This window comes from Erinaceus europaeus, chromosome 3 (genome assembly GCF_950295315.1).
Source record: "Erinaceus europaeus chromosome 3, mEriEur2.1, whole genome shotgun sequence".
In the NCBI taxonomy this organism is placed as follows: Eukaryota; Metazoa; Chordata; class Mammalia; order Eulipotyphla; family Erinaceidae; genus Erinaceus; species Erinaceus europaeus.
In genome coordinates, this window is record NC_080164.1 from 63,153,255 (window position 1) to 63,166,562 (window position 13,308).

At 45.7% G+C, this 13,308-nt stretch overlaps 1 protein-coding gene across 7 annotated transcripts in view; it reads left to right on the top strand.

Moving 5' to 3' along the window:
* Positions 1 to 2,784: 2,784 nt before the first annotated feature.
* Positions 2,785 to 13,308, top strand: part of REEP1 (receptor accessory protein 1) — a 121,689-nt gene continuing 111,165 nt past the window's right edge. Inside the window, exon 1 of one of the 7 annotated variants that reach the window (XM_060187308.1) lies at positions 2,785 to 3,182. In XM_060187308.1, the coding sequence (XP_060043291.1) occupies positions 3,151 to 3,182 (32 nt within the window). In that variant the 5' untranslated portion in view covers positions 2,785 to 3,150. The remainder of the gene's footprint in view (positions 3,183 to 13,308) is intronic. The other 6 variants (XM_060187305.1, XM_060187309.1, XM_060187306.1 and 3 more) reach the window with 6 other exon arrangements.

Sequence of the window (13,308 nt, forward strand, 5' to 3'; positions counted from 1 at the left end):
TTTGAGTTAATTTCAATTTCAGTGGGATCTTGGGCATAGAACCTGTCACTGGTTGTCTGGGATGCTTAGAGTAGGTGTATCATGATCTGAAACCAAAGAGCCTGAACTAAGGCTGGGGATGAAAACCTAACTTACTAGAAACAAGAAACTGAGGCCTGAGCAAAACTCTGTTAGGGCAGCATTAAGAAAAAAAAAAAAATCAGCCCAGGAGGTGGTGCAGCAGATAAAGCATTGGTCTCTCAAGCATGAGGTCTCAAGTTTTATCTCTGGCATCATATATGCAAGAAATTTGTTTTGGTCACCTCTCTCCCCCCTCCCTCTCTCCCCTCCACTCTCATTAATAAATAAATTATAAACATTAAAGAAAACAATTACAGGTACTATATGGGTTCTTTGAAGACTGTCTATCACAGAGGATGTCATGTCTTCAGGCAAGGGAGTGCCCTGTTCTGGGAAAGATTTTTCTTCTGCTTGTATCACAAACGAGCACACAAGATCTAAGGTGGCCTTGCTTCTACTAGAAGTGCTCTTGAGTTGGGCTTCTTTAGGAATGACTTCAAGCTAGATCTAATTGACACTGAATTACACATGACACAGCAGCAGCAAAGGAGAACAGGGTGAACATTGAGGGTGAAGAAGGTTATGGCAGAGTCAGATTCACATACCTTTTCCAAATATAACCGAATAATGTGCTAAGACGTAGTTAATAAAGAGGAGGGTAGGATGGGGAGAGTGAGGCACTCACCACAGTGGAAAATCAAGGGAGTGCCATAAAATGCAGCACTCAAGATGCCCAGTAGTGGTGCACCTGATGTAGTGCACATATTCCCATGCACAAGGACCTAGGTTCAAACTCCTGCTCCCCACCAGCAGAGAGGAAGCTTCACTAGCAGTTAAACAGGTCTGCAGGTGTCTCACTTTCTCTCTCCCTCTTTATCTCTTCTTTCTTTCTCGTTTTCTCTCTATGTCCTGTCAAATGAATAAACAAATATACGTGTCATTAATGTGATGCTTTTTTATTATCTTTATTTATTTATTGGATAGAGACAGCCAGAAATCAAGAGGGAAAGGGAAGCTAGAGAGGGAGAAAGACAGACACCTTCAGCACTGCTTCACCATTTGCAAAGCTTCTCCCCTTCAGGTGGATGGGGGGGCTCAAACCTGGGTCCTTGTGCATTGTACCATGTGAGCTCTATCAGGTGCACCACAACCCTACCCCATGAGATCCTTTTTTTAATTAAAAACTTTTGTATAGGATGCACACTTTTCCTTCTGCCTATGCCTCCAAAAATGACTAAACAAGACATTGACACCATACAGTGTCAGCTCCAGGCTCAATCGCCCCCCCCCACCCCCGATCTACTTGGAAACAAAAGCAACCCAGCCCCTAGAAGGCCTTTCATAGGCAAGTATCTTTTATCTGAGCCTCAAATAAGGACTTGGAATGTGTGAACCCCGGAAAGGGAACAGTGTATGTGGACCCCAAATGCCTCCGATGAAAAGAGGGGTATGGAGGAATGGCGTTGGGCAGGGACCAGCTCTTGTAGAGACTCCTTGAGAGCAAGAGCTCCCCATTTAGAGAGTTCCTCCATTTTAGAGACTTGTTTTTCAGTTAAAAGACAGTAGAAGTTGACAAACAAACTGACCTCTTTCCAGGAACGCCTGGGCCATCTGGGCAGCTATAGGTAACTAGTTTAAGCCTGCAAGAGTGATGATGATGCAAAATAATGTCTATGTGACAGTTAAAATTTTAAAGTTCCCCCTCGCTCAGGAGTTGGGCGGTAGCGCAGCGGGTTAAGAGCACATGGAGCAAAGCAAGGACGGATATAAGGATCCCGGTTCAAGCCCTTGGCTCCCGCACTGGTAGGGGAGTCACTTCACAAGCGGGGAAGCAGGTCTACAGGTGTCTTTCTCGCCCCCCCCCCGTCTTCCCTTCGTCTCTCCATTTCTCTCTTCCCTATCCAACAACAAAGACAGACAATAATAATAACTACAACAATAAAACAACAAGGGCAACAAAAAGGGAATAAATAAATAAATAAATAAATAAATATTAAAAGAAGAAGGCGGTCCGGGAGGTGGCGCGGTGGTAAAGCAGCTTTGGACTCTCAAGCATAAGGTTCCGAGTTCAATCCCCGGCAGCACATGTGCCAGAGTGATGTCTGGTCCGTTCTCTCTCCTCCTTTCTCATAAATAAATAAAATCTTTAAAAAAGAAAAAAAGAAAGAAAAAAAAATTTCCTCTCAACTTTACCCGCTTGGTTTGCTCCTGAATAACTGTTTTGCTGAGATAAAGATTGGTGCCATAGATATAGAGTGTACTGTTTAGATAAAGATTAAATTGCTTTGCTCAAGGTAAAGATTAAAATGTAATGTGCATCTTCCTTAGATAAAGACATCCTGCTTGTGTAATCCCCATCCCTTGAGACATCCTTCTTGTGTAACCCCCATCCTTTGAGAGTATAAACAGAAGGTCTCAGTTGCCCGAAGTTCCTAGCCGAGGGAGTGGTCCCAGCTAGTGAATCCTCAGCGCTGAGTTCCCTTATATGAATGTCTTGTGTGTCTGTGTGAATAAATCTTTGAACATCTTTACTCTGTCCGTGTCTCGGTTTTGTGATCGGGCTTGGTCAGTGGCATCCTAACATCCTCAGAGTTTTAACTAGAGGAGACCAATGCCGAGATTGGTTTCTTATGCAAAGAGCCGCATGGGAGGGTGGCAGCCTGGAGAGGTCAGGTCTGGACACAGGGATGTCCCGTGAGGCTGGCGCAGTATGTGAGCAAGTGAGTGACTGTGTCCTAGTCAGAGCAGGTGCAGCCCAAGTCCCAGGGCGCCCACGCCGGGGTGGCTCTGGGGAGGGTGGTGCGGGGAGCGCTGAGGAGCGGCTCTGGATCGGCGCGGGGTGGGGCGGTACGGCGGGTGCCGGAGCCGCCCGCCGCCCAATCGCCGCTGGCCCGCCGAGCCCGGGGGGCTGGGGCCGCGGGAACGAGCCGCGGCTGCGCCGACACGCTCGAGGGTTGGGCGGCTGGCTCTGTGTGGTGGCGGCGGCCGTACGCGGAGAGACGAGCTGGGAGCTCTGCAACCTGCAGCCCCGCCGCGCCGCCTCTGCCTCCGCCTCTGCCTCTGCCTCCGCCTGCGCCTCGGCCTCCCGCCATGGTGTCATGGATCATCTCCAGGCTGGTGGTGTAAGTGGTCCTGCTCCCTGCGCCCTTCCCTCTCTTCCCCTCCCCTCCACCCTGGGCCCCCGGGCTGCCGCCCCTGCAGCTCCCGGCCCCGGGCGCTCCGGCTATTAATACCCCGCGGCACCTAAATTTAGCAGGTACAGTAGCCGCCCGGGGCGCCCGCGAGCGGCGGGGCTGGGGCGCGGTGCGCTAGGTTGATTGCGGGGCCCCGGCGCGGGGCCGCGTCTGGCCGCGCCGGGTCCCTTTGTTCCCGGGCTGGGGTGGGGGGTCTGCAGCGCCCTGGCGGGGCTGGGGGCTCCCTCCTCCGGCAGAGCAGGACTGCCTGGGGTCGCCCCACCATGCTGACGCGCCTGGTCAGGTGAGATGTCCCAGCCCGCACCAGCCTGGGGCGCTGCCCCGAGGGGTCATCGCGGACCGGGCGCAGAGGGGGAGGCAGGGCGCCCACTGAGCTTAGAAAAGGTTCCTTTTTAGTTTTTTTTTTTCCAGTTTGACAACGCCCCAGGCAATTCATGTAGGGCCAGATTTGAATGGTGGAGAGGACGTCTCGCACCCCCCACCTCCAGTCTCCCTACTCTGACTTGGGGTGGGGTTGAGGGAAAGCTAGGGGAGGCATCTTCAGGAATTCACAAGAAATATTCAAGAGGCAACCTGCCTTCTGGATGGCGGTGATGGTGCCTCCTAGGCCTTGCCAGAGAGCGCAGAGTCATCTGGGGTGAGGCCTATGTGAAGTCACTGGGGATGGGCTGGGGAGAGGGGGGCGTTGTTTCTCTGTCATCCCCTAAACTGAGTAACATTTGACCAGGTCCTTTGGAAAATTTGGAGATAGACTGGGCTGTTCAGTCTATCTCCTTCCTTGGGATTCTCGCTAGGAGTCAGGAGAGATTTGCCACCTGTTTAGGGGTAAGGGGGGTGGGTGGGACTGGGCTGAAATTCTGAAATTGGTCGGGTGAGCTTGAGATACATCTCAGCTTTTTTCTTTGTCTGCAAAAGACAAGTTTCAGACTAGGTGATTGTGCACCATCATTCCTCACGTTTGGAAACATCTCTTATTGTCCAATCAAAGCAGCAGGCGGTGGGCAGTTCTCAGTATTGTTCATTGGTCACCATTCTGGGCTTTTCTTCCCAAGCTAGAATCTCAGCCCCTAACTCAATTCATTCCATGTAGGCTTCTCCACAGCTGTTGCTGATTGCTGGGGGTTTGTGTTGTACCTCAAGGGGGCATATTAAATATTTAGTAGATTTCTGCGGGTATAGCTGTTATGAATAATATGGGGAAGCAGCTGTCAAGATTTGCCCCACCTCATTGCCTGACCAAAGCCTGTCTTGCCTTCACGGTGGTATTTTCTCTCTTTATACTGTACTGTGATCAAATTTGCCAGTGGCTTCAGTGGCCCTTGGGGTGGGGCAGGGTTTAGTTGGACTGGCCAGAGGACACTATTTGTGTTCCAGAATTGAACCTGGAGCACTGGGGAGTAAGGTTTTCTGGTCTGAGGTCTGTGTAACTCACTTTAATGTTACTATTAGCCCTTCCTTTCTATACAAAGCTGAAGGAAAAAAGAGGAGCGACATATTTGGGAGGATTTTCAGGGACTTGCTACTTTCAAGCAAAGCAAGAACTCTCTATCCAGGTGGGCAATTTTACCAGCATTGCTGCCACCACGTTCAAAAGCAGCCACACTCTCCAGAAAGCCAGGGATCACATGTTTGTGTTTGTTTTTACTTCTTTTCAAACACACACATACCCACGCCAGAGAAAGAGGGAGAGAGAGAGAGAGAGAGAGAGAGAGAGGAGAGGAGAGAAGAGAACCAGAGCATCGGGGTTGGGCGGTAGCACAGCGGGTTAAGCGCACATGGTGCAAAATGCAAGGACAGGAGCAAGGATCCCAGTTCCAGCCCCCGGCCCCCCACCTGCAGGGGAGTCGCTTCACAAGCGGTGAAGCAGGTCTGCAGGTGTGTATCTTTCTCCCTCTCTGTCTTGCCCTCCTCTTTCCATTTCTTTCTGTCCTCTCCAACAACAAACGACATCAACAACAACAATAATAACCATAAGGCTGCAGCAACAAGGGCAACAAAAGGAGAAAAAATAAAAAGAAGAAAGTGGCCTCCAGGAGCAGAGAGTTTATGGTGGTGCAGGCACTGAGCCCCAGTAATGACCCTGGAGGCAAGAAAAAAAAAAGAAGAAAGAAAGAAAACCAGAGCATCACCGGCATAAGCAATGCCAGGGATTGAACTCAGGATCTTATACTTGAGAATCTAGTGCTATAGCAACTGTATGACTTTCCAGGTCTCAGGGTGTCAGGGAATTTACCCTGAAAACTGATCATGATCCTGGGACCCACTGCCTCATGGGAAAGTTTGCAAGATTTGTAGTTGTTATTCCCATTGTCAACTCCTGAAGGTCAAAAATATCATTTCTCTCCCCCCCACTCCATTAATAACTTTACAGAAAATCAACCTTGAAGTCACAATTGTGAACTATTAAAAACCATTTTTAATATGGGTCTTGGAGATAGAACTCCCTTGATAGACTGCACATTGGCTCAAGCCCCTGACCACCACATGGGAGCACCATACAAAGGGGAAGTTTGAGGAGCAGTGGAGCAGTGCTGTGGTATCTTTCACTGTCTCTCTTTCCCTCCCTCTGTCTCTAACTCTCTGGAAAAAAAAAAAAAGAGAGAGAGAGAGTATTTTCCAATAGTGGTGGAAATGCACAGATGTGAAGCCCCACAGAGAAGTCCTAGCAGGACACACACACACACACACACACACACACACACACACACGGAAAAAAACCCTTAAATTTTAATAAGTAATATCTGTTTCACATAAATACCTATTCATTATAGAAAAAATTAAAAATTATATATAAGTATAGACTGAAAAATCATCCACAATATAACCACAAATAATAGCAGCAGAGGTAGCAAAAGATAATTGTAAGAAGCATATTCATTGAGCTGTTTTCCTTTCTTTTCTTTTTTTTTAAAGATTTTGTTTATTTATTAATGAGAAAGATAGGAGGAGAGAGAGAAAGAACCAGCTATCACTTTGGTACATGTGCTGCCAGGGATTGAAGTTGGGACCTCATGCATGAGAATTCAATGCTTTATCCATTGTGCCACCTTTGGGACCACGACCTGTTTTTCCTATGCATATGTGTACATACAATTCAAGGAAACTATCCATTCAATTTTCTGTGCCACATACCTCTGAATAAGAGTATGAATACCTGTTTGGAATCTGGAAATCCTTTATTCAAATCCCAGTTCTGCCTCTAGCCAGCATATTTTAGTTCACAGCTTAGATTACAAGATATCCCAGCTCACAACCTCATTAGCTACATGTTGTTGTTGTAGGGATTTCTATGAGACAAGCTGTTATAGATAGCCAAGTACCACAGAAGGCATCAAATCAATAAAAATCCTCTCCTTCCATTTACCTCAGGTACCTAACAGAGGGTGTAAGAGCTCTGGAAGAGGCTCTCAGAACTATTCTGTGGTTTCCAGACTGTCTTCCCTGAGGGGTACCTAGACTGAGTGGGTGAGCTTTGGGCTCCTCATTTGTGACTCAACAGATGCAACTCCTGTTTTGTTTGTTTTATGGTCAGGGTTCTAAACAATGTATGATTTTAAAGAATATTTATTGGGGACAAGGTGTGGCACGCCGGGTTAAGTGCATATAGTACAAAGCATAAGGACCCACTCAAAGATCCTGGTTGGAGCCTCCAGCTCCCCACCAGCAGGAAGGTCACTTCACAAGTGGTGAAGCAGGTCTGCAAATGTCTGTCTTTCTTTCTCCCTCTCTGTCTTTCCCTCCTTTCTATTTCTCTCTGTCCTATCCAACAGCAATAACAACAACAACAATAATAACAATAACAACACCAATGGGAAAAATGGCCTCCAGGAGCAATGGATTCATAGTGCAGGCACTAATATTTTATTTTTTTTATTGGATAGAGCCAGAGAGAAATTGAGAAGGGATAGGGAGATAGATATGGAGAAAAACACCTGCAACATTGCTTACCATTCATGAAGCTTCCCCTCGAAGGTGAGGACTGGGGACCTAGATTTCTAGGTCCTTGTGCATAGTAACATGTGTGCTCTACCAAGTAAAGTGTACCATGCCTTGTCCCATTTCCCCCCGCTACTGTATACTTCCTCACTCATCTGTAAAACGCCAAAGGGCATCCTGGTCCATGTATGTAAGTTGAGTTGGGGAAGAAGATAGGCTCTGGAGTTCTGGTTCAATGTCCTTTCTATCTCTGCTGGTTCTTTTTTTTTTTTTTTTTTAAATTAGTGATTTAATATTTATTTACAAAGTTATGAGATGTCAGGGGTATAATTTCGTACCATTCCTACCACCAGAATTCTGTGTCCCCATTCCCTCTACTGGAAATTGTAGTAGTTCTCCCAAGGCCACAGACATGGGTTGATTATTATTTCTATAATTATCTATCTATATTTTGCACATTTTTACATTTTTTATTAACAATTCAATATTGATTTACCAAAATTACATGTCAACAGGGGTATAATTACACACTGTTCCCATCACCAGAGTTCTGAATCCCAAGTCCTTTCATTGCAACCACTGCCGTTCTCCCAAGGTTGCAGATATGGGTTCACTGTCATCTCTATAACTGTCTGTCTACATTTTTAAAAAGATTTTGTTTATTTATGAGAAAGATAGGAGGAGAGAGGAAGAACCAGACATCACTTTGGCACATGTGCTGCTGGGGATCAAACTCAGGACCTCATGCTTGAGAGTCCAAAGTTTTACCACTGTGCCGCCTCTCATACTTCGTCTGTCTACATTTGTACATAATTGCCCTCTTTTTCTTCCAGGTCCATTCCTTTCTTACCTTCCATATCACACATAACCCGATTACTACATCCAAATCTCTCTCCTTTCCATCCTCTCTCTCTGGGTCCTGATGGAGCTGGAGTTCAGAGCCCTCTTCGCCTCTTCCTCCTATCATTTCTCCCCCACTAGGAATATGGGTCAAAGTTGTTTCTGGGGTGCAGAAGGTAGGAGTTCTGGCTTCTGTAATTGCTTCTCCACTTGATTTGAGTGTTGACAGGTTGATCCATACGTGCAGCCTGTTTCTATCTTTCCATAGTAGGGTAGAGCTCTGGAGATGTGAGATTCCAGAACACATTGGTGAGGCTATCTGCCCAGAGAAGTCAGAGTGGAATCATGGTAGTGCCTGCAATTTGGTGTCTGGAAAGTGGCAGAACAAGTGAGACAAAATGGTTAATGAGAAGGAACCAAAAAATAGGGACAGAGCAGATGAGATTAGGGATGTTAGGCTGTAAGAAAGCTCAGAAGTCCATTTTAGGCATGTTTCTAGGGGGCCATGACTATGGTAATTTTTGCTTGAGGTCGATAGCTAGCATGAAGTTGGATAAAACCATTGCCTGAGAAAATGGTGTCAGAGTACAGAAACAGGCTCTAGAGTTGGATTAGGGCAGAGAGTAGCTCCCATTCTTGAAAATAGTCTGTGGATAGAATTAACTACTTACCTCCATCCACCTGATCAAGGATATATATGTGTATATGTGTGTGTGTGTGTGTGTGTGTGTGTGTATGTATATATGTATATATATCACCAGAGCCTGTGTAACCTCTAAGTCTCTATTGGTCTGAGCTCACAGCTCATGGTCACAGTTGGGAACAGTGCAGGCTGTGCTCATTTCAGGACCAATATTTCTTCAGGGGCAGGGCAGGATACTCCAGAGACTGGGGCAATCCTTACCATAGCTGCTTTATGGTGAGTTTTGCCCACTTTTTCTATGATCCTGCCTTCTTTCTTTCTCTTTTTTTTTTCTTCTTAAATTTATTGGGAGCTGGGCAGTGGCACAGCAGGTTAAGAGCACATGGCGCAAAGCACAAGGACCAGTGTAAGGATCCCAGTTTGAGCCCCCTGCTCCTCATCTACAGGAGAGTCGCTTCACTGTAGGTGTCTGTCTTTCTCTCCCCCTCTCTGTCTTCCTCTCCTCTCTCGATTTCTCTCTGTCCTGTCCAACAGCAATGACAGCAATAACAACAACAATAATAACAACAACGATAAACAACAAAGGCAACAGAAGGGGAAAAAATAAAAATTAAAAAAATAAGTAAAAAATTGGATTATCTTTATTTATTTCATAGAGATAGCCAGAAATCAAGAGGAAGGGGGATATCGAGAAGAGAGACAGAAGCTCCTGCAACACTGCTTAACCACTCATGAAGCTTTCCCTCTGCAAGGGGGGGACTGGGGGCTTAAACCTGGGTCATTGTACATTGTAACATATCCAATCAACCAAATGTGCCACCACTAGGTCCCTCCTTTCTTTTTTTTTTAAAATAAAAATATAATTTTATTTTTATTAGTGATTTACAAAGCTAAAAAACAATGGGTACAATTCCACAGCATTCCCACTACCAGAGTTCTGTGATCCTATCCCCTCTTTTGGAAACTGCAGTGGTTCTCTCAAGGTCACAGATATGGGTTGACTATTATTCTATAACTGTCTGACTTTCTTTTTTATTTTATATTTATTTTTTTCCCTTTTGTTGCCCTTGTGGTTTTTTTTTTGTTGTTGTTGTAGTTATTATTGTTGTTACTGATGTCATCGTTGTTAAATAGGATAGAGAGAAATGGAGAGCGGAGGGAAGACAGAGAGGAGGAGAGAAAGATAGACACCTGCAGACCTGCTTCACCGCCTGTGAAGCGACTCTCTTGCAGGTGGGGAGCCGGGGGCTTGAACCGGGATTCTTACACTGATCCCTGCGCTTTGCATCACGTGCACTTAACCCGCTGCGCTACTGCCTGACTCTCTCTCTCTCTCTCTCTCTAAGTTACAGTTTTATTTATATATTGGATAGAGACAGAAAAATTGAGAAGAGAGGGAAATACAGGGAGAGAGAGAGAGATACCTGCAGTATAGCCTCACCGTTCCTTAAGCTTTTTCCCTGCAAATAGGGGGTGGGGCCTTGAATACAGGTCTTAAAGTTTTTTTTTTTTTTTTTTTACCAGAGTACTGCTCAACTCTGGCTTGTGGTGGTGCAGGGGACTGAATCTGGGACTTTGGAGACTTAGGCATGGGAGACTCTTGCATAACCATTATGCTATCTACACCCCCCCCCCTATATATTTGCTCATTTTTCTTTTCTTTTTTTGCCTCTAGGGGCTGAGTGACTGCATTACTAATCCACTGCTCCTGGAGGCCATTTTCCCCATTTTGTTGCCCTTGTTGTTGTCATTATTATTGTTGTTGTTATTGCTGTTGTTGGATAGGACAGAGAGAAATCAAGAGAGGAGGGGAGACAGAGAGGGGAAGAGAAACACACCTGCAGACCTGCTTCACCACCCATGAAGTGACCCCCCCTGCAGGTGGGGAGCCAGGGGCTCGAACCAGGATCCTTAGGCCGGTCCATGTGCACTTAACACACTGCGCTACCACTCTCCCCTCCCCCCCCCTTTTTTTTTTTACCTCCAGGGTTATTTCTGGCTTGGTGTTGGCACTGAATCCACTGTTCCTGGTAGCCATCTCCCCTCCCCCTCATTTTATTGGATAGGATAGAAATTGAGAGAGGAGGGGGAGATAGAGAGGGAGAAAGATTAACACCTGCAGATTTTCTTCAATGCTTGTGAAGTGTTCCCCCTGCAGGTGGGGAGCTAGGGGCTCAAAATCAGATCCTTTCCATGGTCCTTGCGCTTAGTACTATGTGCACTTAACTGGATGCACCACTGCTTGGCCCCCATTGCCCATTTTTTCTGTGGTCCTACCTTCTCTTTCATATTAAGTCACAGCTACTCCTATTACTTCTGAGCTTCTCTACTTTTCTAAGTCACTCCTACATGTGTTACTTCTTTCAAATGTCCCTTTTTCCTCTTCTGTTTCTGGGTCCTGATGGAATTAGAGTTCAGAGCCCTCGAGTCATCTTCCCCTAACATGCTTCCCCCTCTGGGAGTATGGACAAAGATTCTTTCTGGGGTGCAGAAGGTGGGGGGTCTGGCTTCTGTAATTGCTTCTCCTCTGGACATGGGCATTGGCAGGTCGACCCATACCCCCAGCCTGTTTGTATCTTTCTCTAGTGGGACAGGGCTCTGTAGCTCTGCTGGTTCTTGACAGTTGTCCTAAATGGACCCTGTTTCAAACTTCCAAGGCATCTTGTATGGTGTCCTGTGATTTCTGTTTCAAGTCTCATTTTTTGTAAGCAGTTTTTTCATGGTTTTGTAAGCGGCACTTCAAAGAACACTGGCGGAAGACCTATCACTTTGTTTTGAGGATGGAGAGGGAGTGTCTTCCTTCCACCCAGAGATGACAGTGCTGTGGGTGTTTATGTTGCCATTAACTGTGAGCATTTTGAGGGAAGTGGTGGTGACTTTTCCCCCTTTATAACCCACTTCTCCCCCCCCCCAAGTAGTTGTCCCTGAGAGTACTTAGTAAAGGTTGCTTATGTTGAAGGAGACCAGGTGCCTTGGATGGAGGTTAGTGGCCATTAGGGTAGACTTGTGCCCTGTGGACTAAGTTTTTGGAGTGAGGACTAGTTTGAGCTGCTGCTTTCTAATTGTTTTCCTCCCGATTGACTTGACTAAGCCCACAAGGGTTTAAGGAAAAGCTTCTTAGTGCAGGAACAAGGGTGATCTTGCTAGAACCTGATTGATAGCTACATGGAACAGGGGGATACTCTGTTTGTCTCCTTGAAATACATTGTTTTCTTTACCCACAGCTCAAGGCCTAGGCAAAATTAACTTAAAACTGCAGATAATTGTTCATGTGAGCTGGAGAGGACACACAGAGATTTCTCTGTGCCTTCTTGGGGAAATGCACTATCTTGAGACCTTTATTTCAAGGACCTGGTGTCACTTTATTATCTCTTGACAAAATTCTAACTTGGGTCTAGAATGTCAACTAGATGGGTCCAGATCCTCCCACCACTTATGGGGTTGATGGACCCTAGCTCTAGTTCACTGTGTGGGGAGGAGTTCTAATTTAATAGATTTGCTAAGTAAATAAAAATTACCCAGAAAAAGTTTTAATATTCATCTTTCACATCTTGAAAGTAGTGTGTTAAAGAAAGTATAGTCACAGTGTTTCTTTTTTATAAATAATAATACACATCTTTAATAATGATAATAAAAATAAAGTGTAGTCTTAGGGTCAGATGGTGGCGCACTTGGTTAAGCGCTCACATTGCTGTGCACAAGGATTCAGGTTCAAGACCTGGTCCCCATCTGCATGGGGAAAGCTTCATGAGTGTGCTGGGCACTCAGAGACATCTGAGCAGGGCTGCAGATGTCTCTCTGCCTCCCTTATCCTCCCCTCTTAATTTCTCTCTGTCTCTATCCAATAATAAATAAAAGTATTTTTTTTAAAGTACAGTCTGATGTTTAAGGCAGTTTTAGTTTGATTACAGAAGTTCTAGTTAGGTCCAAGAACTGTGTTTTGGAGCATAAAATCTGTATGTCCTGATAAGGAATATATACGTAGTAGTAGAGGGAGTTGGGTGGTAGCGCAGTGGGTTAAGCGCACATGGCGCAAAGCGCAAGGACCAGCATAAGGATCTCGGTTTGAGCCCCCAGCTCCCAACTCTCCACCTGCAGGGGAGTCGCTTCACAGGCAGTGAAACAGGTCTGCAGGTGTTTATCTTTCTCTCCCCCTCTCTGTCTTCCCCTCCTCTCTCCATTTCTCTCTGTCCTGTATAACAATTATGATGTCAATAACAACAACAATAATAACTACAACAACAATAAAAAACAAGGGCAACAAAAGGGAAAATAAATATAAAAAAAATAAGTAGTAGTAGAGACTGGAAAGAAAGTGGTTGCCCTGAAGATAGTCCCCAACAGTTGCAAAATAAATGGAAAAAGAAATAAAAAGCCATAAATTCTTAACCATGGGTTTGTTTTTCTCTGGGGCCTGCTTTTAAAAGGTGGAATGCAGAAAAATAATCCTGCTATTAGAGGGTTCAGATTGGTTGAGGTTTTATTTCCTGGCACTGTGTTGGAAGACAGGGTAGAAGCTGAGTAAATATTTCAGTTGAATTATGAAAGCTAAGTTAGGATAGGATAGGAGTCAGCGAACTTGGGTCCTAGATCCAGTGCTCAGCCCCATCCTGATCTATGAGAAAGGGTGTTGAC